We start from the raw sequence: 24,695 nt of genomic DNA on the forward strand, positions 1-24,695 counted from the left end.
TATTCTCATAACATCATCACTTCAAAGAGCCAGTAATGGCCAAAGATGCATTGATTAGTAATTAGTATGTGTTACGGTTGTGGACCCTTGGGCCGGTTGGAACAGAAGATGGTGCGTTGTGGGGAACCACGGCAAGCGTCCCAACCGGGAGGCAGCTTGGAGGATTCAGGGAAGGCTTCGGCCCTAGGACAAGGTGGAGTCCTATGTGACCAAGGACTCAGCAAAGGCTGAGAGGACGGACGATGTTGGGCCCCGGTGACTGAAGAGTCTTCACCCTGGAAGCCAGTACTCCCCCAGGAGGAGCCTGTAGGAGTCCAGCCGCTCTGACTTTTGGAGATTCACCCTGGAAGCCGAAGCCTCCCCAGGAGGCGCCCGTAGGGGCCCGGCCGCTGGGACTTAGGCAAATTTTTTGGGCCAGCGAAGACCAGGAAGGAAGCTGAGTCGGAAGCTGGGAGTCGGAGGAGAAACCAAGCCAGGGATGAGGCAGAAGACGGAGTCGTGGACGGAGCCGGGTCGGAGCCAGAGGTCAGAGCAAGCCAAGCCAGGGACAGAAGCTGAAGGTGAAGTCGTGGACGAAGCCGGGTCAGAACCAGAGGTCAGAAGCAGATACCAGAGACAAGGGACGAAGACGGAGAACAAGTCAGGAGTCAAGCCGGGTCGAGAACAGAGAGCAATCCAGGAGAACGCAGCAAGTAGAGATCAGGAAACCTGAGGAACCTCGTTGTAAGGCGAAGATCTTCTCTCAGCTGCAGGGTAATATACCTTGCAGCGTCTGACATCATCTTCTGGGCTGTCCTCGGTTTCCCGCGCTGCCCCCTTTAAGAGGGAGTCCCTGTGCCCGCGCGTCTAGGGGGCGGGGCCAGCGACAGGAGTCGGCAGCGTCTCCGTCATGGTGGAGACACCACGGCAGGCTGCAGAACAGGCCCTGGAGGCTGAAGAGAGATTCGCGCGGGCCGAGCCATCCCCGAGGTGAGTGGAGGGGCCGGGGCATGGCCCGGTCCCGTAACAGTACCCCTCTCCTACGCCCTCTCTCTGGAGGCCTGAGTTTACCTGGGAGGTCGAGATGAAACTGGCGGAGGAGGTTTTTATCCAAAATATTGGAAGAGGGTTCCCAGGAGTTTTCCTCTGGGCCGTACCCCTCCCACAAGAGAAGGTACCCCCACCTGCGACGATGGAACCGGACGTCTAGTACTTCCTTTACTGTATAGGTGCCGTCGGCCTCCGTTTCATTAGTAGTGGGTTCTGGAGGCTTTTCATGAAAGGAGGAGAGTACCACTGGCTTGAGCAAAGACACGTGGAACACGTTGTGAATCCGTAGAGTTGAAGGTAATCGCAGGCGGTAGGACACTGCTCCAACACGGTCCACTACTGAAAATGGGCCATACTTGGGAGCCAGGCGCATAGACGGAACCCGTAAGCGAATATTCTTGGTACTCAACCAGACTTTACTTCCTGGGAGGAAGACCGGAGCCGGCCACCGTAGCCTGTCGGCGTACTTCTTTGCCTTGGCAGAAGCAACTTGGAGCTTCTCTTGGGTAGACGTCCATAGGAAGCGCAGCTGCTGGGCAGTAAGCTGAACCACCGGAGAGGAGACTGTCAGGGGCAAAAGTAATGGAGGCCTAGGACTCTTCCCGTAGATGAGTTGAAACGGGGACTGGTCAGTAACAGAGTGCTTGTGTCGATTATAAGAGAACTCAGCCCAGGGTAGAAGGGTGACCCAGTCATCCTGCAGATCCCCAACAAAAGCTCGAAGAAAGGCCTTCAGTGTACGATTAGTCCATTCGGCCTGGCCATTGGCCTGGGGATGGAAGGCCGTAGTGAGATCCAGGCACACCCTGAACTTCCGGCAGAGGGCCCTCCAGTACTTCGCCGTAAACTGCGGCCCACGGTCTGAGGTAATGTGCGAAGGCAGGCCATGTAGACGGAATACATGTTGAATGAAAAGGTTGGCTAGTTCTGGCACTGAGGGTAACTTGGCGAGAGGCACAAAATGGGCCATCTCTGAAAAGCGGTCGACTGTGATCCAGATCACGGTTTTTCCTTCGGAAACTGGTAGATCCACAATAAAATCCATGGCCAGGTGAGTCCAGGGCTCCGTGGGAGTGGGCAGTGGCTGTAGGAGCCCCCAGGGACGTCCATGCAGAGATTTTTGTTGGGCACAGGTAGGGCATGATTGGACATAATGGCATATGTCCTCCTTGACCCGCGGCCACCAATAGAACTCAGTCAGGAGTTCCAGAGTCCCAGCGATCCCTGGATGCCTGGCTGTCAGCGAGTCGTGGACCCAGGCTAAAACTTTCTTGCGGGAACGGGTCGGCACCACAGTCTTGCCCGCCGGAGCCACCTTGAAAGCTGCTAGCAAGACCTTGGCTGGATCCAAGATGTACTGAGGTGGGTTGAGCGCATCCTCAGGCTCTGATGTACGGGAGAGTGCATACGCTTGGATATTCTTTGCCGCCGGTCGATAATGGAGAGAGAAGTCGAACCGACTAAAGAAGAGTGACCAGCGTGCCTGCCGGGGGTTAAGGCATTGAGCGGGGCACAAGTACTCAAGGTTCTTGTGATCGGTGTAAACGACGATTGGGTGCAGAGTGCCTTTAAGCCATTGGCGCCATTTTTCGAATGCTAACTTGATAGCCAGTAGCTCCTTATCACCGATACCATAATTCCTCTCCGCCGGGGTGAATTTACAAGAGTAGCATGAACATGGCAGGAGCTTGTTTCCTGCAGACAACTGGCTTAGTACTGCCCCTACGGCTATGTCCGAAGCATCTACTTCCATGAAGAACTGGCGTTGGGGGTCTGGATGACGCAGGCAGGTGTCCTGAAGGAACGCCTCTTTTAAGTCTTGCAAGGCCCATATGGCCGCCATCAGCCAATTCTTGGCATCGGCCCCTTTCTTGGTGAGGGCTGTCAGAGGAGCCACCATCTGAGAGTAGTGGGGAATGAATTGCTGATAAAAATTGGCGAACCATAGGAATCGTTGGAGTGCCTTCACCCCCTGGAGTTGTGGCCAGTCTTGAATTGCAGCCACCTTTTCAGGATCCATCAAGAAGCCAGTAGCCGAGACAATGTACCTCAGGAAGGGTAATGAATCCCGTTCGAAAACGCACTTTTCCAATTTGGCATAAAGCCGATTTTCTCGCAATCGGAGCAGTACTCACCAGACGTCTTGACGGTGCGTTTCCAAGTCTTTGGAATAGATAAGGACATCGTCTAGGTAGACTATGACCGAAGAGTGTAGCATGTCTCTGAGGACCTCATTCATGAGGTTTTGAAAAACCACTGGGGCATTACAGAGGTCGAAGGGCATAACCAAGTATTCATAATGGCCATCCCTTGTGTTGAATGTGGTTTTAGATTCATCCCCGGGACGAATCCGAACCAGGTTATAGGCTCCTCGGAGATCCAATTTAGTAAATATCTTGGCCCCTTGTAACCTGTCCAGGAGTTCTGGTATCAGAGGCAGAGGGTACCGATCACGGCGGGTAATGCTGTTCAAGCCACGGTAGTCTATGCAGGGGTGGAGTGACCCATCTTTCTTGGCCACGAAGAAGAAGCCTGCTCCTGCCGGGGACTTAGATGGCCGAATGAACCCTCGATCCAGGTTCTCCCGGATGTATGCAGACATGGCTTGGGTCTCAGGAAGGGACAAGAGATATACCCGACCTCGTGGGGGTGTGGTACCGGGCAGAAGATTAATCGCACAATCAAATGGGCGATGTTCGGGGAGAATCTCGGCTTTCTCCTTGGAGAAAACATCATGGAACTCCTGATAATGCGGAGGTAACACCAAGGGAGTCGTCAGGAGCAGCACCGGGGCTCGAAGCACCTTAGTCAGGCAGGAGTTAAAGTAGGCAGGCCCCCAGGAAGCCACCTGGAGGGAATCCCTTGCGATGACAGGCGAGTGTTTCCGGAGCCAGGGCAGCCCTAAGATGATTGGATGCATTGATCTATCTAAAATGAGAAAGGAAATCTCCTCCTGGTGCAGAATGCCAGTACGTAAGGTGAGCGGTTGGGTGCATGTAGCAATGGTGCCTGAAAGAAGTCTCCCCTGGATGGAGGAAATGCGGAGTGGAGGATTTTGGGGTTGCACACCAATCCGGAGTTGCAGAGCTAGCTCCTGAAGGATGAAATTCTCTCCAGCCCCAGAGTCAATCAGGGCCTGAGTCTCAAACTCTTCCTCCAGGAGAAGTAAGGTTACTGGAACGAAGCATGGGGAGTCGGTAGTGGTGTGACCTAGGGTGAGCTCCCCAACTATCCCTAGGTCCGAGCGCTTCCCGGGCGCTCGCTACAACGGGCAAGGACGTGACCTCTTCCACCGCAGTACAGGCAAAGGCCCAGCGAGCGACGTCTCCTTCTTTCCTCTTGGGAGAGGGGTCCTCGGCCCACCTGCAATGGTTCAACATCTTGGGTCCCAGAAGAGGCTGGCGGGGAACTCCCACGGTGGGATGGAGCGGATCCAGAGGTAGCAGGCCTATGAGCCGCCCTCCTCTCTCGGAAGCGAATCTGGATGCGGCGGTCCACCCGGCCAGCCAAATCAATAAGATCGTTCAGATCATCATGGAGGTCTCGGGCTGCCAATTCATCTTGCAATCTCGGGGAGAGATTCTCCAGGAAGATACCATGTAAGCTGTCACTTCCCCAGTTTAACTCAGCAGCAAGGGTCTGAAAGTCCTTGGCATGTTCCGCTAGGGACCGTTTGCCCTACCGCAGCTGGAGCAACTTGGAGGCAGCAGTGGGTTTGCGAGCGGCCTCGTCAAAGACCTGCCTAAACGCGGAAACAAAGTGGACCAGATTGTTCAGGCGGGGATCCTGGCGCTCCAGAAGATTGGAGGCCCAGGCCAAAGGTTTCCCATCCAGTAGGGAAATAATAAAACTGGTCTTGACCCTGTCGGTTGGAAACTGAAGTGGGAGAAGGTCGAACCGAATATAGCACTGGTTCAGGAATCCTCGGCAGAGCCTCGCGTCTCCTGAAAACCGCGAAGGTGCCAGCATATGAATAGGAACTGTAGCTGCAGGGGAGGCCCCAGCTCCAGGTGCCGTGGAACTGGCAGCCGTGGCTCCACTGACGCGGTCGGCTAAGGCTTGTACCATTGCCGTCAGGTTATCGAGGCACGCTTGCTGTTGTTGTAGCTTCTGAGCTATACCTGGGATGGCCTTCAAGCCTGCAAGGTCCATCGGTTCCATGGCCTTGCAAACTTTTACGGTTGTGGACCCTTAGGCCGGTTGGAACAGAAGATGGTGCGCTGTGGGGAACCACGGCAAGCGTCCCAACCGGGAGGCGGCTCGGAGGACTCAGGGAAGGCTTCGGCCCTGGGACAAGGTGGATTCCTATGCGACCAAGGACTCGGCAAAGGCTGAGAGGACGGACGACGTTGGGCCCCGGTGACTGAAGAGTCTTCACCCTGGAAGCCAGTACTCCCCCAGGAGGAGCCCGTAGGAGTCCAGCCACTGGGACTTTTGGAGATTCACCCTGGAAGCCGGAGCCCCCCCAGGAGGCACCCGTAGGGGCCAGGCCGCTGGGACTTAGGCGAATCTTCTGGGCCAGCGAAGACCAGGAAGGAAGCTGATTCGGAAGCCGGGAGTCGGAGGAGAAACCAAGCCAGGGATGAGGCAGAAGACGGAGTCGTGGACGGAGCCGGGTCGGAGCAAGTCAAGCCAGGGACAGAAGCTGAAGGTGAAGTCGTGGACGAAGCCGGGTCAGAACCAGAGGTCAGAAGCAGATACCAGAGCCAAGGGACGAAGACGGAGAACAAGTCAGGAGTCAAGCCGGGTCGAGAACAGAGAGCAATCCAGGAGAACGCAGCAACTAGAGATCAGGAAACCTGAGGAACCTCGTTGTTAGGCGAAGATCTTCTCTCAGCTGCAGGGTAATATACCCTGCAGCGTCTGACATCATCTTCTGGGCTGTCCTTGGTTTCCCGCTCTGGCCCCTTTAAGAGGGAGTCCCCGCGCGCACGTGTGCGTCTAGGGGGCGGGGCCAGCGACGGGAGTCGGCGGCGTGTCCCTCATGGTGGAGACGCCGCGGCAGCCTGCAGAACAGGCCCTGGAGGCCGAAGAGAACGTCGTGCGGGCCGGGCCGGCCCCGAGGTGAGTGGAGGGGCCGGGGCACGGCCCGGTCCCGTAACAGTATGATGTAAGCTATAATATGCTCCTTTCCTCCATCTTAGATCTTATCCACCATTTTAGGTACAAGGACAAGATAACCTTTTTTCCTCCATCTTAGATGGAGCATCATGTGATTTTTTTTACTTTTTCAACTGAAAACCATGTTTATCTCCTACGAAATGGGAAACAATTATAGTTTCATTTATGATCTAATACTCCAGGTGCGGGTTTAAAATATTGATTGATTTCAGATATGACTTAATCCTTAATCAGATCATAAGACTTTAAACACATGCAAAAACAAATTGATTAGCTCTGCTTTTTGATCCCCAACGTTACTCTTTGTGGAACTGACCTAATAATAAAGACTCTAAGATACCCCAGGGTATTTTCTATTCTAATTTCACAGAAGGAGAAACTTAAAGCAAGGAAATACCTGTAATACCTAAATGTAATCTGAGTTCAAGTGCCTGAAAGGAGGAATATAAATCAAAAAAGGTGGATTGTGCTGTTCGCTGTTGTCACAGTGTTACTTTAAGAGAGGAGATACTACAATTTAATCTGTTATAGAGTTAATGTATCATTGAACAGGCAGAAGTCAGATTGTGTCTGTATGACTTGCAGTGTTTCTATTTCAACAGCTGCAGTGTCTCTGACCAATGACCACTGCAATGAACAGCTAGAAAATCAGCATTTCTCTTCTTTGGAAAAAGGAGTCACTTTACCCTGACCAGAGTGCATGTGTGACTCTTCCTTTACAACCACTGTCATTTCGTAATGGAAGTTTACATAGTCAAGGAGACGCTGTGTTCTTTCTTTCCTACTATTTCTTTGTATCTACACCATTCTAGTGCTGGTGTACAGTACATTCACTGTAACACTAATACCTCCTATCCACTACTAGTGAATGAGAGACTGTATCAAATTCCATTATGCCACAGGAAGCAAAAGGTAGATACGGCACTAATAGTAACAAAGGTAAAGAAAGAAGGAGGGCTTTTCAATCTAAAGGATCTACAATGAGCACAGGTAGCAACACTAATGATTTTTCCAATTTGGCGTAAAGCCGATTTTCTCGCAGTCGGAGCAGTACTCGCCGGACGTCTTGACGGTGTGTTTCCAAGTCTTTGGAATAGATAAGGACATCATCTAGGTAGACTATGACCGAAGAGTGTAGCATGTCTCTGAGGACCTCATTCATGAGGTTTTGAAAAACCGCCAGGGCGTTACAGAGGCCGAAGGGCATAACCAGGTATTCATAATGGCCATCCCTTTTGTTGAATGTGGTTTTCCAATCATCCCCGAGACGAATCCGCACCAGGTTGTAGGCTCCTCGGAGATCCAATTTAGTAAATATCTTGGCCCCTTGTAACCTGTCCAGGAGCTCTGGTATCAAAGGCAGAGGGTACCGATCACGGCGGGTAATGCTGTTCAAGCCACGGTAGTCTATGCAGGGGCGGAGTGACCCATCTTTCTTGGCCACAAAGAAGAAGCCTGCTCCTGCCGGGGACTTAGATGGCCGAATGAACCCTCGATCCAGGTTCTCCTGGATGTATGCAGACATAGCTTGGGTCTCAGGAAGGGACAAGGGATATACCCGACCTCATGGGGGTGTGGTACCGGGCAGAAGATTAATCACACAATCGAATGGGCGATGTTCGGGGAAAATCTCGGCTTTCTCCTTGGAGACAACATCGTAGAACTCCTGATAATGCGGAGGTAACGCCAAGGGAGTCATCAGGAGAGGCACCGGGGCTCGAAGCACCTTAGTCAGACAGGAGCTAAAGCAGGCAGGCCCCCAGGAAGCCACTTGGAGGGAATCCCATGTGATGACAGGCAAGTGTTTCCGGAGCCAGAGCAGCCCTAAGATGACTGGATGCATAGATCTCTCTAAAATGAGAAAGGAAATCTCCTCCTGGTGCAGAACGCCAGTACGTAAGGTGAGCGGTTGGGTGCATGTAGCAATGGTGCCTGGAAGAAGTCTCCCCTGGATGGAGGAAATGCGGAGTGGAGGATTTTGGGGTTGCACCCCAATCCGGAGTTGCAGAGCTAGCGCCTGAAGGATGAAATTCTCTCCAGCCCCAGAGTTGATCAGGGCCTGAGTCTCAAACTCTCCCTCCGGGAGAAGTAAGGTTACTGGAACGAAGCATGGGGAGTCGGTAGTGGTGTGACCTAGGGTGAGCTCCCCAACTATCCCTAGGTCCGAGCGTTTCCCGGGCGCTCGCTACAACAGGCAAGGAAGTGACCTCTTCTACCGCAGTACAGGCAAAGGCCCAGCGAGCGACATCTCCTTCTTTCCTCTTGGGAGAGGTGTCCTCGGCCCACCTGCATGGGTTCAACATCTTGGGTCCCAGAAGAGGCTGGCGGGGAACTCCCATGGTGGGATGGAGCAGATCCAGAGGTAGCAGGCCTATGAGCTGCCCTCCTCTCTCGGAAGCGAAGCTGGATGAGGCGGTCCACCCGGCCGGCCAAATCAATAAGATCGTTCAGATCATCAGGGAGGTCTCGGGCTGCCAATTCATCTTGCAATCTCGGGGACAGACTCTCCAGGAAGATACCATCTAAGCTGTCACTTCCCCAGTTTAATTCAGCAGCAAGGGTCTGAAAGTCCATGGCATGTTCCGCTAGGGACTGGTTGCCCTGCCGCAGCTGGAGCAACTCGGAGGCAGCAGTGGGTTTGCAAGCGGCCTCGTCAAAGACCTGCCTAAATGCAGAAACAGAGTGGACCAGATTGTTCAGGTGGGGATCCTGGCGCTCCAGAAGATTGGAGGCCCAGGCCAAAGGTTTCCCATCCAGTAGGGAAATAATAAAACTGGTCTTGACCCTGTCAGTTGGAAACTGAAGTGGGAGAAGGTCGAACCGAATATAGCACTGGTTCAGGAAACCTCGGCAGAGCATCACGTCTCCTGAAAATGGCGAAGGTGCCAGCATCTGGATAGGAACTGTAGCTGCAGGGGAGGCCCCAGCTCTGGGTGCTGTGGAACTGGCAGCCGTGGCTCCACTGACGCGGTCGGCTAAGGCTTGTACCGTTGTCGTCAGGGTATCGAGGCACGCTTGCTGTTGTTGTAGGGGATAGTATTTTGTTATCCTCTAATTACTCCGTGAGTTGCTTATTGACTATTTTTTCTAAGATTTTGGAGATGAAGGGGAGTTTAGCAATCGGGCAATAGTTGGCTGGGTCATCTGGAAACATGTTGGGTTTTTTCAAGAGTGGTTTTAGAATTGCGAGTTTCAAAGGGTCAGGGACTGAACCTTGCATTAGTGAGCAATTAATGATGTCGGCAATAGGTTTGGAGACTGTTTTTGAAATTTTTTGCACCCCTGTTATACTGTAAACCAGCATGATGTGATTGTATCATGAATGCCGGTATATAAAAAACCTAAAATAAATAAATAAATAAATGGCGATGAGTACGTTGGCAGGGATCGCATCTGTGGGGTGAGAGGCAGGTTTGAGTTTCTTTAGGACTGTTTCAACCTCTAAGGAGGAAGTCTGCTCGAAGGTTTCTAGACTAGTCTTCTGTTGAGTATTTGAGTAGTATGCTGGTGGAGGTGGGAGAGCGTTATTTGTGTTTAAAGGTCTGAGCAGGTCAGAGATTTTATTCTTGAAGTGTGTGGCTAACTCTGAGGCTTTGCTGGCTGCTTGATCGTCCGGGATGGTCGTGGGGGGAGATTTGGTGAGAGACGAGACGAGGGAGAATAAAGCTTTAGGATCGAATATGAAGTGGTGTATTTTCTGTGAGAAAAAATCTCTCTTAGTTTGTAGGATGGATAACCGGTAGTGATGCATGGTAGATTTGTAGGCTTCCAGGTTTGAAAGGGCTGGATTTTTTCGCCATGCATGTTCGAGTCTTCTAAGATCTTGTTTCTGGGTTTTGAGTTGAGGAGTATACCATGGTTTCTGTTCTTCCCTAAATATATCACTTTGCACTTATCCACATTAAATTTCATTTTCCATTTGCATACCCAGTCTCCCAGTTTTGCAATGTCTTCCTGCAATTTCTCACAATCATCATGCGATTTAACAACTTTGAATAATTTTGTGTCATCAGCAAATTTGATCACATCATTTGTTGTTCTCATTTCCAGGTCATTTATAAATATATTAAAAAGCAGTGGTCCCAGAATAGATTCCTGAGCATTCACCTTTTTCCTTTGGAAAAATTCACCATGTAGCCCTACTCTCTGTTTTCTATCTTTTAACCAGTTGGCAATCCACATTAGGACACTGCCCCTTATCCCATGACTTTTAAGTTTCCTCTCGTGAGGAACTTTGTCAAACACTTTCTGGAAATCCAGCTACATTGTATCAACTGGCTCACCTGTATCCACATGTTTATTTATGCCATCAAAAAAATGTAGCAAATTGTAAAGCAAGACTTCCCTTGGCTTTTTCCCATTAAACTATGCTTATCTATATGTTCAGCAATTTTTTTCTTTATGATAGTTTCTACCATTTTGCCTGGCATGGAAATCAGACTCACTGGATTACTCCTTGATCCCTTTTTAAAAATTGGTGTTATATTGGCATCCCTCCAGTCTTCAAGTACCACAGATGATGTTAGTGGAAGTTTACAAATTTCCAATATCAGATCCGCAATTTCATTTCTCAGTTCTTTTTTTTTTTATATATCTTTATTTATCATTTTTCATACAATTTACAAGAAACACAATTGATCTAACATATAATAATCCTTATATATATGAAAACAAGATTCAATAACAATTATTTAAAAAAAATGATTTAAGGAGCTTTCTGTACTTGTTATCATATATCAAAAATCAACAATTCTAAACAAAAAGAAGGGAAAAACTATAAATAATAACTATAAACAAAGGAAGAAAAGGAGGGCTGAACTAAGGAACTAAGGAGAATTAAGGAGATATTTAAAGTAACTAAAAAACATTAGGCTTACATAATCCAACTGTTTATAATTCTATGCCCTATCATAGTTACTCACTTATCGGTAAAGCACTTGAGGGAGATGATTCTGCTATAGGCGCTTCTATTGCACCTACACTAGATTGCTGGGCTTCCACAAATTGTTGTAACTGATCTATTTGATGGAAGACATATACATGTTCTCCTTTCTTAAGTTCGCATCTGCATGGATAACGTAAGAAGAAAGCAAACCCCAAAGAGACAATCTGTTGTCGTAAAGCAAGAAATTCTCTACATCTAGTAAAGTTGTAGTAATTGGTGGTAAATCTGGATATAACTTGACCACCTGCCCGTGAAAGACCGTAGGGAATTTCTTAAAATATATTTTCATAACACTGCTTACATCCTGAGTTGTAATGAAGGATACAACTAGTGTATTTCTGTGTTCGACATCTAAAGTGGAATCTTCCAAGAAATTCGTCAAGTTTGAGGGATTGGAGATTTTTGAGACAGAAAATAGCAAGTATTAATTGGAGGAATTGCTTCCTCCGCATAAGATAAATTTTCTCTAAAATATCTTTTCAGAGATATATAAGGTATCTCTCCCAGAACCTGCGGAAAATTCGTTATCCTTATATTTAGATGTCGTACTTGTTGTGTTCGGGTGGTTTTCGTGTGCCCATGGGCCTCAGCCCGACCCCAACCTTCAGGACCAAGCCAAGGGTTAACGGTGGCTCTGCATGGCTGAACAATCATGCCCTCGGCCAGGCTGGCAAGCTCCCATGGCCAAACATCCGAGGATGTTGGAAGGTGAATGGTCCTCTGACCATTCCGGGCCCTTTCGGACCTGCTGCGAGCAGCATGGAGCAGCAGGCCTGGCCTGAGGTTGAGGGCAGATGGGCCTTGACATGAAGACATGACTGTGGATAGATGCAACGGCATCAAAAGGAACAAAGACTCGGGGTTGATGCAACGGCATCCATGGCGAGGACACAAGGCTGATGCAACGGCATCCATGATGTAGACACTTGGGTTCGATGCAGACGGCATCCAGACGAGACTCTTGACATCCACAGGGGCAACACAAGGCATAGACATTGGCATTGTCTCTCAGGGCGCCCTACTCAGGCCACCCGTGGGACTGAGTCGTGGACCACCCTGTCCGTTATGCGCCCTACACAGCCCTTGCTGACTGGTCACGGACCACGACGGGAGCGGGACAGCACAGGAACACACATCAGGACTTGACGGCTCAGGAGCACAGGACAACCGTCCACCGGCAGGCAGTCCACCCAGGAGTACTGCATCTGAGGGACCCCCGGCCTACCGGTACCAGAAGGCTCGAGAGCGTTGATGAGGCATGGAGTAGGAAGGAACATCACGGAAGGCAGGAACACCAGGACGTAGGAGAACGAAGACACCTGGACATGGACCTCAGGCACGAAGACTTGAACATGGAACAATGAACACGACGAGGAGCTCCACGAAGAGAAGAAGACCTTACATGGACTCTGGAAGGCCGGAGCCTCCAGAGCGAAGACTCGACGACGATGCAAGGCCAGGAACAATGGACGGAGCAGCCCTTTATAGGGCTGAGCAGGAAACAGTCATCAAGGTGGGGCCCAGACACTTCCTGTGTCTGGCCCTTTAAATATTGCAAAGAGACGTGGCCGCACACCTAGTAGCAGGAAGCAGAGGCTGTGCAGGACCATGGCCAGCAGCCTGCACAGCGTCTGTGCGTCAGACGCCAGAAGAGGCAGGGCTGAGCCTGGGAGCAGGCTCCAACGTGAGCAGCGGCTCCAGCTACTGCCAGAGGCCCCGGAGGCGGCTCCTGCCGCTACTCCAGCCCAGGGCTTTTGCAGCCTCCAGCCGCGAAGGTAGAATCGACGTTGGGGGCAGTCCCAGCCCTGAAGACAGCCGCGTCTCTGGCCGCGGAAGCCAGGATGATGGTGGGCGGCCTCCGGGCCGCGTGGGCAGGCCGACGGCGGCGTCCTGCTGTGTCGGCGAAGACAGACAGCGAGGGTAAGTGGCCTGCTCTTGGGGGAACCCGCGGGCAGCGCAATTCATTACAGTACCCCCTCCTCAAAGCCCCCCTTCCTCAAGCCTCCTGTCAACAGCTCGAGGATAAGGGTAACAGTCCATACCGGATGGAGGTATTTGAGGGTCCAAAAAATGGAAGCTGGTAACTCCGGGGACAGTATGAACAAAACAAGGCAAAGCAGCAGAAAAATAGAAGACATACCACAGAAAACCAGACAAAAACAAGACAAAACAGAACACACCACACAGACACAAGAGACACGATGAGAGACCAAGGACACGAGACCGAGAGGTAGATGAGACCGAGGGAACATGGGACGAAGCGAACACAGGACCGAGGGAGCAGCGTCCGAGCGAACGGAGACCGCGTGAGCAGCGACCGAGCGAACGGAGACCGCGCGAGCAGCGACCGAGCGAACGGTGACCGCACGAGCAGCGACCGAACGAACGGTGACCGCGTGACCGACAACACAAAAACACAAAAGAGGGAGCAAGGGAACGGAGAGCGAGGGAGCGGAGAGCAAGGGAACAGAAAGCGAAGGACCAGTGAGCAAGGGAACAGAGAGCGAAGGAGCAGAGAGCAAGGGAGCAGAGAGCGAAGGAGCAGAGAGCAAGGGAGCAGAGAGCGAAGGAGCTCAAAGAGCGAAAGAGCCAAGAGCGAAAGAGCCAAGAGCGAGAGAGCAGAAATGAAGGAGCGAAGGGCGAAAAAGCGAAAAGCGAGGAGCAAGGAAGGGAAACGAGGGAACGGGAATGCGGGAACGAGGATGGGGGACACCCAAGCAGAACCCAACAAGCAGGAAAGAAAACAAGAGGAAACAAACAAGCAAGCAGCACACAACACGGACAATACAAGACAGACAAACGAGCAACAAGCAAGGACCAACAAGAAGCACCCAGAAACACCAAGAGACCTGCCTCCAGCAGGTCGTGACTATGGCAAAACTGGCGCCTCCAGTAGGTCGTACACACAAAAATATCCTGAAAAACTTTTCCCGGTCCCATAACAGTCCAGGAACAAGACAAGGAAACAAGGCGGATCCATTGGCGAAACACCATCGGGCACATGGCCTTGCATTCTGTTGTGTTTGGGTGGTTTGCGTGTGCCCATGGGCCTCAGCCCGACCCCAACCTTCAGGACCGAGCCAAGGGTTGACGGTGGCTCTGCATGGCTGAACAATTGTGCCCTCGGCCAGGCTGGCAAGCTCCCATGGCCAAACATCCGATGATGTTGGAAGGTGAATGGTCCTCCAACCATTCCGGGCCCTTTCGGACCTGCTGCCAACAGCATGGAGCAGCAGGCCTGGCCTGAGGTTGAGGGCAGATGGGCCTTGACATGAAGACATGACTGTGGATAGATGCGACGGCATCACAAGGCACGAAGACTCGGGGTTGATGCAACGGCATCCATGGCGAGGACACAAGGCTGATGCAATGGATCCATGATGTAGACACTTGGGATCGATGCGGACGGCATCCAGACGAGACTCCATACCTGGACTTGACCAACATTACTCAAATAATGATTTTATTTATGAAATTGTAACCGAACTTTATTGGCACCTGTTAGAATGTAAGATATCCTACATTTACTTACCTTAGTCTATGTGCCTATTTGTAAACCGTTGCGATGGTATATAACTTAGCGACGGTATAGAAAAGTTTTTAAATAAATAAATAAATCCACAGGGGCAACACAAGGCATGGACATTGGCACTCTTTCTCAGGGTGCCCTACTCAGGCCACCTGCGGGACTGAGTCGCGGACCACCCTGTCCGTTACGCGCTCTACACAGCCCTTGCAGACTGGTCACGGATCACGACGGGAGCGGGACAGCACAGGAACACACATCAGGACTTGACGGCTCAGGAGCACAGGACAACCGTCCACCGGCAGGCAGTCCACCCAGGAGTACTGCATCTGAGGGACCCCCAGCCTACCAGTACCAGAAGGCTCGAGAGCGTTGACGAGGCATGGAGTAGGAAGGAACATCACGGAAGGCAGGAACACCAGGACGTAGGAGAACGAAGACACCTGGACATGGACCTCAGGCACGAAGACTTGAACATGGAACAATGAACATGACGAGGAGCTCCACGAAGAGAAGAAGACCTTACATGGACTCTGGAAGGCCGGGGCCTCCAGAGCGAAGACTCGACCATGATGCAAGGCCAGGAACAATGGACGGAGCAGCCCTTTATAGGGCTGAGCAGGAAACAGTCATCAAGGTGGGGCCCAGACACTTCCTGTTTCTGGCCCTTTAAATATTTATTTATTTATTTTTAATTTTTATATACCGATGTTCCTGTATAGCATACATATCGCACCGGTTTACAAGGAACTGAACAGTCGCCTCAGGGACGGGATACAATAAACAGTCGCCTCAGGGGCGGAATACATTAAAACAGTTGGCGGAATACATTAACAGTTGCCTCAGGGGCGGTATACATTAACACAGGAGGACAGGAAAACCTTTAGGGAGACATTCGTAAACTCGATTAAATGTAACTGGGTTTCAAACTCGAAAACAATACAGAGGTAAGTATATTGTCTATCACTTCAACCGGTTTTAGCTCTCAGGGAAAGCTTGGGTGAATAGCCAAGTCTTTAGCTTCTTTTTGAATGTCAGAAGGCACGGTTCTTGGTGGAGGTCCGGTGGGAGCAGGTTCCAAAGAGGGGGACCTGCAGTGGACAGGACTCGTTTCCTCAGTGAGGTTTTCGCCGGTTGGGTGTGAAGCATATTCTGGTATGCCCTTCTGATTGGTCTCTTGGAAATGTGTTGCTGTAGTTGGAAGGATAGGTTGAGGGGGGAGATGTTGTACAGATCCTTGTGAATCATCATGAGGGATTTAAATTGTATCCTAAATTTTATCGGCAGCCGGTGAAGATATTGGAGGATCGGGGTGATGTGGTCCCATTTTTTGGTGTTAGTGAGTATTCTGGCCGTCGCATTCTGTACCATCTGAAGTGGTTTGATGGTGCTGGCGGGCAGACCCAGGAGGAGTGAGTTGCAATAGTCCAGTTTAGGGAGGATGATAGATTGAAGTACCAGGCGGAAGTCTCGGAAGTGTAGAAGAGGTTTTAATTTTTTTAAGACTTGCAATTTGAAGAAGCAGTCTTTGGTAGTATTATTTATGAATTTGGTGAAGTTGAGTTGGTTGTCTAGAAGCACCCCCAGATCTCTTGCTTGCGGCGTGTGGTCGATTGATGTGAAGGAGGGTTGGGAAGAACTAGGGGGGTTGAGCAGAGTGCAATTATCTGGCGCTATTATGAGGATTTCGGTTTTGCTAGTATTTAACACTAGGTTGAGGCTTGTTAGTAAGTTTTTGATTGCTGCAAGGCAGCTGTTCCAGTACGACCACGTTTTGTGGAGGGATTCCACTATCGGGATGAGGATCTGAATGTCATCCGCGTATAGGTAGTGTGTTAGTTTGAGGTTAACTAGTAGATGGCAGAGTGGGAGGAGATAAATATTGAATAGTGTAGGAGAAAGGGAAGATCCTTGGGGTACCCCCAGCTTTGATCTGATGGGGAGTGACTCTTTGTTGTTAATCCTGACCTTGTATTGCCTGTTTTCAAGGAAAGAATTGAACCAGTTGAGAGCTGTACCTGTTATACCAATATCTGCTAGACGCTGAAGGAGGCAGGAATGGTTCACGGTGTCGAACGCTGAGGAGAGGTCCAGTAAGACGAGAAGGAAAGGTTGACCTTTTTCCAGATTGATGAGGATGTTATCAGAAAGCGAGGCTAGTAGCGATTCCATGTTCAGGGATTTTCAAAAACCGAATTGGTTTGAAGTAAGAATGTCATTTTCTTGTAAGAATTCAGATAGTTGTCTATTTCCAACCTTCTCCATGATTTTAGCAATCATTGGGAGGTTGGCAATTGGTCTGAAGTTAGCTGGGTCCATGGGTGGAAGGTTAGGTTTTTTAAGGAGACGCGGCCACGCACCTAGTAGCAGGAAGCAGAGGCTGTGCAGGACCATGGCCAGCGGCCTGCACAGCGTCTGTGTGGCAGACGCCAGAAGAGGCAGGGCTGAGCCTGGGAGCAGGCTCCAACTTGAGCAGCGGCTCCAGCCACTGCCGGAGGCCCCGGGAGCGGCTCCTGCCACTACTCCAGCCTGGGGCTTTTGTGGCCTCCAGCCGCAAAGGTGGAATCGATGTCGGGGGCGGTCCCAGCCCCGAAGACAGCCACAGCTCCGGCCGCGGAAGCCAGGATGATGGTGGGCGGCCTCCGGGCCGCGTGGGCAAGCCGATGGCGGCGTCCTGCCGCGTCGGCGAAGACAGACAGCGAGGGTAAGTGACCTGCTTGCGGGGGAACTCGCGGGCAGCGCAATTCATAACAGTACTCTATTCTCCAATAATTCCAAATGTCTAGCACTGGCAATCTGGTCTTTAATTAAACAAACATTAACTTGTTGTAATGATTGTATATTCTCTTCATTTTCATTTACTCTACGGATTGTCTCATTGGTCTGATTCTGAACAGTCAATAATAGGGATGTGAATCGTTTTTGAATGATTAAAATTATCGTCAAATAATTTTAAAATCGTCCTAAATCATTAGAGTGCACAATACAATACAAATGCCCCCAATTTATCGTCAGGGGCATTTGTATTGTATCGTTAAATAGGGCACGGGAATTATTTGGGGGAGGGCGGGAAAACCGGCACACCAAAACAACCCCTAAACCCACCCCGACCCTTTAAAACCAATTCCTTACCCTCCCCCACCCTCCCGAACCCCCCAAAATGTTGTTACCTGGTGGTCCAGTGGGGGGGGGGGGGGGGTCCCGGCGCGATCTCCCACTCTCAGGCCATCGGCGCCATTTTGGCTGCCACTAATTAAAATGGCACCGATGGCCCAATAAAAAAAAAAAAACCCACCCCACCCTCCCGACCCTTTTTTTTTAGGGAGGCCTGCGCCGCTAAAAAAAACAAACCACCCGACCCTTTAAATCGACCCCCCCTCCCGACCCCCCCAAAACCTTTTAAAATTACTTGGTGGTCCAGGGGGGCCTCGGGGGGCCTCGGGGAGAGATACAGGGGGGCCTGGGGGAGAGGAGAGATCCAGGGGGTTCTCGGGGAGAGATTTCCCGTTCCCAGGCATCAGCTGTTCTAAAAAAAAATGGCGCCGATGCCCCTTTGCCCTTACCATGTGACAGGGTATCCGTGCCATTGGCCGGCCCCTGTCACATGGTGGGAGCACTGGATGGCCGGCGCCATCTTTAAAGATGGCGCCGGCCATCCAGTGCTCCTTATACTATACTCTATAATAGGGGCTGATGAGTAAAGATGGCCCGAGAGCGGGAGATCGCACCGAGACCCCCCACTGGACCCCAGGTAATTTAAAACATTTTGGGGGGGGGGTTCGGGAGGGTGGGGGATTTGTTTTAAAGGGTCGGGGTGGGTTTTAGGGTTGTTTTGGTGTGCCGGTTTTCCCGCCCTCCCCCGATTTACGATTTTTTAACAAAAAAAACCATGACGATCAGATTTCCCTCTCCCCCAGCCAAAATCGATCGTTAAGACAATCGATCACACGATTCACATCCCTAGTAATAACTAGAAGTCCTAGTTTAAACATAGGCGCTCAAATAGTTGAGTCTGTCTGGAAGGCTATTCACTCCTCGTGTCCATGCGGCAGGCTAGTGGTGACAGGAAACCATCTGCAAAAGCCATCCAGATCTAGGAGGTTAAAAAATATATAATATGATAGAGGTCTACAAAATCATAAAAGGACTTGACCAGGTTAATGTAAATCGGTTATTTACTCTCAGATAATAGAAGGACTAGGGGGGCACTCCATGAAGTTAGCAAGTAACTCATATAAAACAAATCGAAGAAAATTAAATTTCATTCAGTGCATAATTAAGCTCTGTAATTCATTGCCAGAGTATGTAGTTATGACAATTAGTGTAAGTGGGTTTAAAAATGGTTTGGATATGTTCCTAGAGGAAACATACATACACTGTTATTAATTAATAAGCAATAGTAGCTTGAGATCTGTTTAATGTTTGGGTACTTGCCAGGTACTTATGGCCTGGATTGGCCACTGTTGGAAACAGGATGCTGGGCTTGATGGACCCTTGGTCTGATCCAGTATGGCATTTCTTATGTTCTATGTTCTTATGTTTATTTGAGTACCAGCAGTCTAGTGTTGGTCACTTTTTGGATTATTGTGAGTGTTTATGATTGGAATCGGGAAGGTTGAGTGCTGGGTATAAACTGGAAAGGAAATCTTGCCAGAAGGGTAGAGTACAATGGAGGAAGACCATAAAGCCTGAGTTGGATAAGGAGTCATCTTGTGCAGGCAGTCGTGCTTTTTGGCTGGAAGTTGGGATATATCTTTGGCAGTATGGACAGGGATAACTGGGCAGACATGCTGCATTAGTTGGTCTTTTTCTGCTGTCATCTAATTGTTCACTATAATGGAAATAGAAAATAATCACAACAATAATTAAATCTATCTTTAATCTCTTCAAATTTTTCAGCCTTGTTGGATAGTAACATTTCCGATGACTTGAAGTGTGTGAAAAGAATTGTCCAGGATCCTAACGCCCTCAGTGCTTGGTAAAGGACTTCATTTCTATTTCATACAGAGACTGTTAATATGAGCAAAATCTACTTGAAACTTGAACATTCAGGGATCTATCTCCAAAAGGTTTAACTTTGGGAATTAGGCACCTAAACTGGCCTCTTTGAAAACTGACTAGGGCTGAGCACCTAAATTCAGGATGCTAAGAAGTGGGCAGCTATAGGGCCGGAGGAAAGTTAGACGTTCAGCACTAGGTATCTAACCTAGGGGGTCATTTACTAAGCCACAATATTTTCCCCAGGGGGACTAATAGCACGGGGATTTACTAGTAAACCCCTGCAGTATTTTTCCCAGTGTTAAAATACCAAGGATTAAAGGCCCCAAACGTCTTGTGACAGCAGCCCCCCTCCCAATGTATCTTGGGGATCTTGGGGATCTTGTGACAGCAGCCCCCCTCCCAATGTATCTTGGGGATCTTGTGAGATCTCCACTTCTTCTAGAGGAAGACCTAATGTTAAAAACATCAAAAGAAATTTAAGTTTCCTCGGTAAATGCCCTTTCCCCCTCTTCAGCTCTGTCCCTTTTCAAGAAAAAAGCCCCCAGCTTAAAACTCTCTCAGCTTTAGGCTACTTCCAACCCCCCAACCTCTTCCTCCCACCCAGCATACCTTTAAGAGCTCTGACCTACCCTAGCCCACCCCCTTCCCAGGCATATCTTTAAGACTTGTTGGTCTAGAGGGACCCAAAGCGCCCTCTAGGTTTAGGGCCCAGTACCTTTTAAATTCAAAATGGAACTGGCCAAGCACGATATTAGTTATGCCCATTTCATATGCATGGATGGCAGCATTTTGAATTGAAATGATTCTGGGCCCAGAGGCTAGGGGATGCTCCGGGCCACACTAGACCACCAGGTTTTAAAGGAAAACCCAGGGAGATTGGCTAGAGTGGGTCAGGGGTCAGGGATATTAGGAGCTGGGAGCTATTTTCTTTGTAAACAGACAGGGTTGGGTAGAGGGAGGGGCATTTGCTGCATGAATTTAAATTTGTTTTATCAGGCCTGCCTCTAGAGGTGGCAGGAGTGGGCAGGGGTCTCACAAGATCCCTAGGAAGGGGGGTGGGGGGAATCAATCTGGTTGATCTGGCCCTTTAAGAAGCTACCCAGGAGCATTGGGATATGCATTAATGCCCTGATGTACCCAGGGAAAGTTAGATACAAGTCTTGAGTTGTAGCTAGCTAATTTTCAGGAGAAAAATGCAACTTGCAATTTTATTTTATAAAATGTACTAATAAGGAGCTGCTTTGGATGCATTTGCAAAGTATTTACCATCCTGCAATATTTAGGGTAAAGTAATGTGCAATTGAAATTACAGTGTGTTATCACTGCATTAAGGCTTTTTTTGCACAGTAAATGCTTAACTTAGCTTAGTAAATATACCCCTTAGTATCCTAAATTTTAGTAAATGAATTGTAGGTTTAAATTTAGAGTTCTCAGACCTAGATTCATAAAAAAAAACTATAAATATTGGGAAAATAACACCTGTGATAAAAAAAAAGGGGGGGGGGGGGTGCATGCTTAGGCTAATTCCCCTGCTACTCACTGCACAGGTAATTTTTGAAAACTGCTGATACATTTATTGTACCAGTGCTAATTTTCCATCACATGCTGATGAATCCACCGCAGGCACATTACTGTTTTTAATCACAAATGGGGGGAGAGAGAGAGAGAGAGAGAGAGAGAGAGAGAGAGAGAGAGAGAGAGAGAGAGAGAGAGAGAGAGAGAGAGAGAGAGAGAGAGAGAGAGAGAGAGAGAGAGAGAGAGAGAGAGAGAGAGAGAGAGAGAGAGAGAGAGAGAGAGATCTGTACCTTTTCTATTTATACCACTGTAAGAGAGGGCACTTTTAACTTGGGGTGGGGTTGGTTTGTAGGGGCAGTTTTACATACACAGTCAGAGGTACGAACAGCAAAGTTGACATCAGTGAAGATTTTCTGTCATTTGGAGCAATGAAAGGTAAAAGAGGAGTTGATTTGTACAATGTATTCTCTACCTAGCTTGATGTGTTCAATCAAGCTAGGTAGAGGCTGCGAGTATAGACCCAGAGCTTTGGGGACCTGAGATGGAAATGTGAAGTACAATGAGTTAAGATGAAATTAGGCTTCAGTGGGTGTGTGGGAAAAAGTGTGGTACGCTTCTCCTTTGTAGGAACCTCTCTTGCTGAGGTTCCAGCTTTCCTAGCAAATGTTTTCAAATCTGTTCAGAGAGGGCTCCCGATAGATGTAGTAGGAGAACAGGGCCAAACCTAAAATGTACCTTTATGCCATGCTTCACCCATGCGTTTTTTCAACATATTGTTTCTGTTTCTATTCAAGGACATCCTGGATTCAGAACTGTAAGGGCAGAAATCTGCTTGCATTTCAGTGTTAATTATCAGTTTGATGCTGGAAAATTTCCTTTTCAAACACTGCACCAAGCCAAATCATCAAACTATACTTCCATTGGATCAATCAATGTAGTACCTACTAGCATGTTTTGAATTAAGCTTCTGCCATTAAATCATTTTTCAACAGTGGAACCAGTGTTGTTGTCTTTGCTTTTAGAATTACTTATCTTTGCAATTGTATTTTATTTACAGCAAGTACATTGAAAAGGGTTTTTTGTTTGATTGTTTGTAGACTGTGATACTTCTCACTGGATCACAAGGTAAAACCTATGCAAGGTGATGGAGTCCCTCCTGCACAGGGCTGGTGGAAGCACCTAGCACACCACAATTTGAGGGGTATCAGAAGCAGAACCGGGCTGGCATTGGTCAGGCCATCCACCGGCCTTACCCTGCAGCCCAAGAAAAAGGAGCTGCCACAAAGGCAATGCTGAGTCTGACATCAATGAATCAATGAAGCATTTATCTCCATATCCTCTCCTATCGCCCCCAAGTCCCGGCGTCAGGCTGCATCAATGCTCCACTCTCTAGACCAGATGGGGGCACAGATGCAAATGATAGCAGCAGAGGAGCCTGAGAGTCACATGTATGCTATGAGCTGTAGGAGCTGTGTGTGGTGCAGGAAAGGCTTCCAGCCACTGCTGGGGCTGTGGGAGAGAGGGATAGCTGGAAGCTGCTGTGGCTGGGCAGGGGGAGAGGGGGGAGATGCTGCAGTGGTGGTGATGAGGAAGATGCTGCAGAGGTGGTAGTGAATGAGAGTGGAATCTGAATGCTGCTGGAGATAGGCAGAATCTGGGGCAGATAGTGAGGCAGATTCTGGGGCAGATAGTGAGGCAGATTCTGGAGACATGAGGTGGTAAGAAGAAAGGAGAGAAGGAGGATACTGCAGCTGGTGGCACAAAGGTTTTTACTGGGCAAGGGGATAATTGTTGTTCAGGAGGAAAGAGAGAGGGGGATACTGGACAGACGGCGATGAGAAACAGAGATCCAGGAATTTTTTTCATCATTATTTTTAATTATTGCATATTATTCATCTTATTTAATGTCTGCTGATTTGAAATATTTTATTGGGTTTTGAGGATTTTTTAAAATACTTTTATATAAGTTGGCATATTGTGCACCTGTGTGTTGGGGGGATGGTGTAAAGGGTTGGAGACTCACCTAGGGCATGCCACATCTAATTCCCTTGCACTGGCCCTGCTTCTGCAGACAGGGGTGCGATTTCTACCTGATGAGGCAATAAGAGTATTTGTATTACTCTTCCCAGGCCAGCTCTTGCACAGTCTCTTCTTTTCAGGGCTTGGATTCTTTGCTGAGTGCAGGGGGAGATTACTCCCAAGACTCCGAGTGCTAAGGGTAGCCCTGTGTGTCCTTTGATCTTATCCTGGGGAAAGGAGGTAGTTGTGTGTCCCAATGTGTGCTGAAGGTGCCAAAGTCAATGGACCCACTATGTTCGTGTCCAAATAATTCATTACTGTTGCGACTGTGTGAAAATGGCACAACACTGATCCACAGTACCACAGAATTTCAAAACTGATACACAGTACAACAGAATATGTTCAACACTGATCTATATTACCAGAGAATATGTTCAACACTGATCCACAGCACCAGAGAATATGTTCAACACTGATCCACAGTACCACAGAATATGTTCAACACTGATCCACAGTACCACAGAATTTCAAAACTGATACACAGTACAACAGAATATGTTCAACACTGATCTATATTACCAGAGAATATGTTCAACATTGATCCACAGTACCACAGAATATGTTCAACACTGATCCACAGTACCACAGAATATGTTCAACATTGATCCCTAGCACCACAGAATATGTTCAACACTGATCCACAGCATCATAGAATATGTTCAACACTGATCTATATTACCAGAGAATATGTTCAACAATGATCCACAGTACCACAGAATATGTTCAACATTGATCCACAGCACCAGAGAATATGTTCAACACTGATCCACAGTACCACAGAATATGTTCAACATTGATCCCTAGCACCACAGAATATGTTCAACACTGATCCACAGCATCATAGAATATGTTCAACACTGATCCCTAGCACCACAGAATATGTTCAACATTGATCCCTAGCACCACAGAATATGTTCAACACTGATCCCTAGCACCACAGAATATGTTCAACACTGATCCACAGCACCAGAGAATATGTTCAACACTGATCCACAGTACCACAGAATATGTTCAACACTGATCCACAGCACCAGAGAATATGTTCAACACTGATCCACAGCACCAGAGAATATGTTCAACACTGATCCCTAGCACCACAGAATATGTTCAACATTGATCCCTAGCACCACAGAATATGTTCAACACTGATCCACAGTACCACAGAATATGTTCAACACTGATCCACAGCACCAGAGAATATGTTCAACACTGATCCACAGTACCACAGAATATGTTCAACACTGATCCCTAGCACCACAGAATATGTTCAACACTGATCCACAGCACCAGAGAATATGTTCAACACTGATCCCTAGCACCACAGAATATGTTCAACATTGATCCCTAGCACCACAGAATATGTTCAACACTGATCCACAGTACCACAGAATATGTTCAACACTGATCCACAGCACCAGAGAATATGTTCAACACTGATCCACAGTACCACAGAATATGTTCAACATTGATCCACAGCAC

General features: G+C 48.9%; 1 protein-coding gene across 1 annotated transcript in view; it reads left to right on the forward strand.

Moving 5' to 3' along the window:
• Positions 1-22,134, forward strand: part of LOC115082076 (lysozyme C, milk isozyme-like) — a 63,831-nt gene extending 41,697 nt beyond the window's left edge. Inside the window, exons 4-5 of the mRNA XM_029586342.1 lie at positions 19,521-19,599; positions 21,932-22,134. Coding sequence (XP_029442202.1) covers positions 19,521-19,599; positions 21,932-21,986 — 134 coding nt within the window. The 3' untranslated portion in view covers positions 21,987-22,134. The remainder of the gene's footprint in view (positions 1-19,520; positions 19,600-21,931) is intronic.
• Positions 22,135-24,695: the final 2,561 nt, after the last annotated feature.

This window comes from Rhinatrema bivittatum, unplaced genomic scaffold (genome assembly GCF_901001135.1).
Source record: "Rhinatrema bivittatum unplaced genomic scaffold, aRhiBiv1.1, whole genome shotgun sequence".
Lineage (NCBI taxonomy): Eukaryota > Metazoa > Chordata > Amphibia > Gymnophiona > Rhinatrematidae > Rhinatrema > Rhinatrema bivittatum.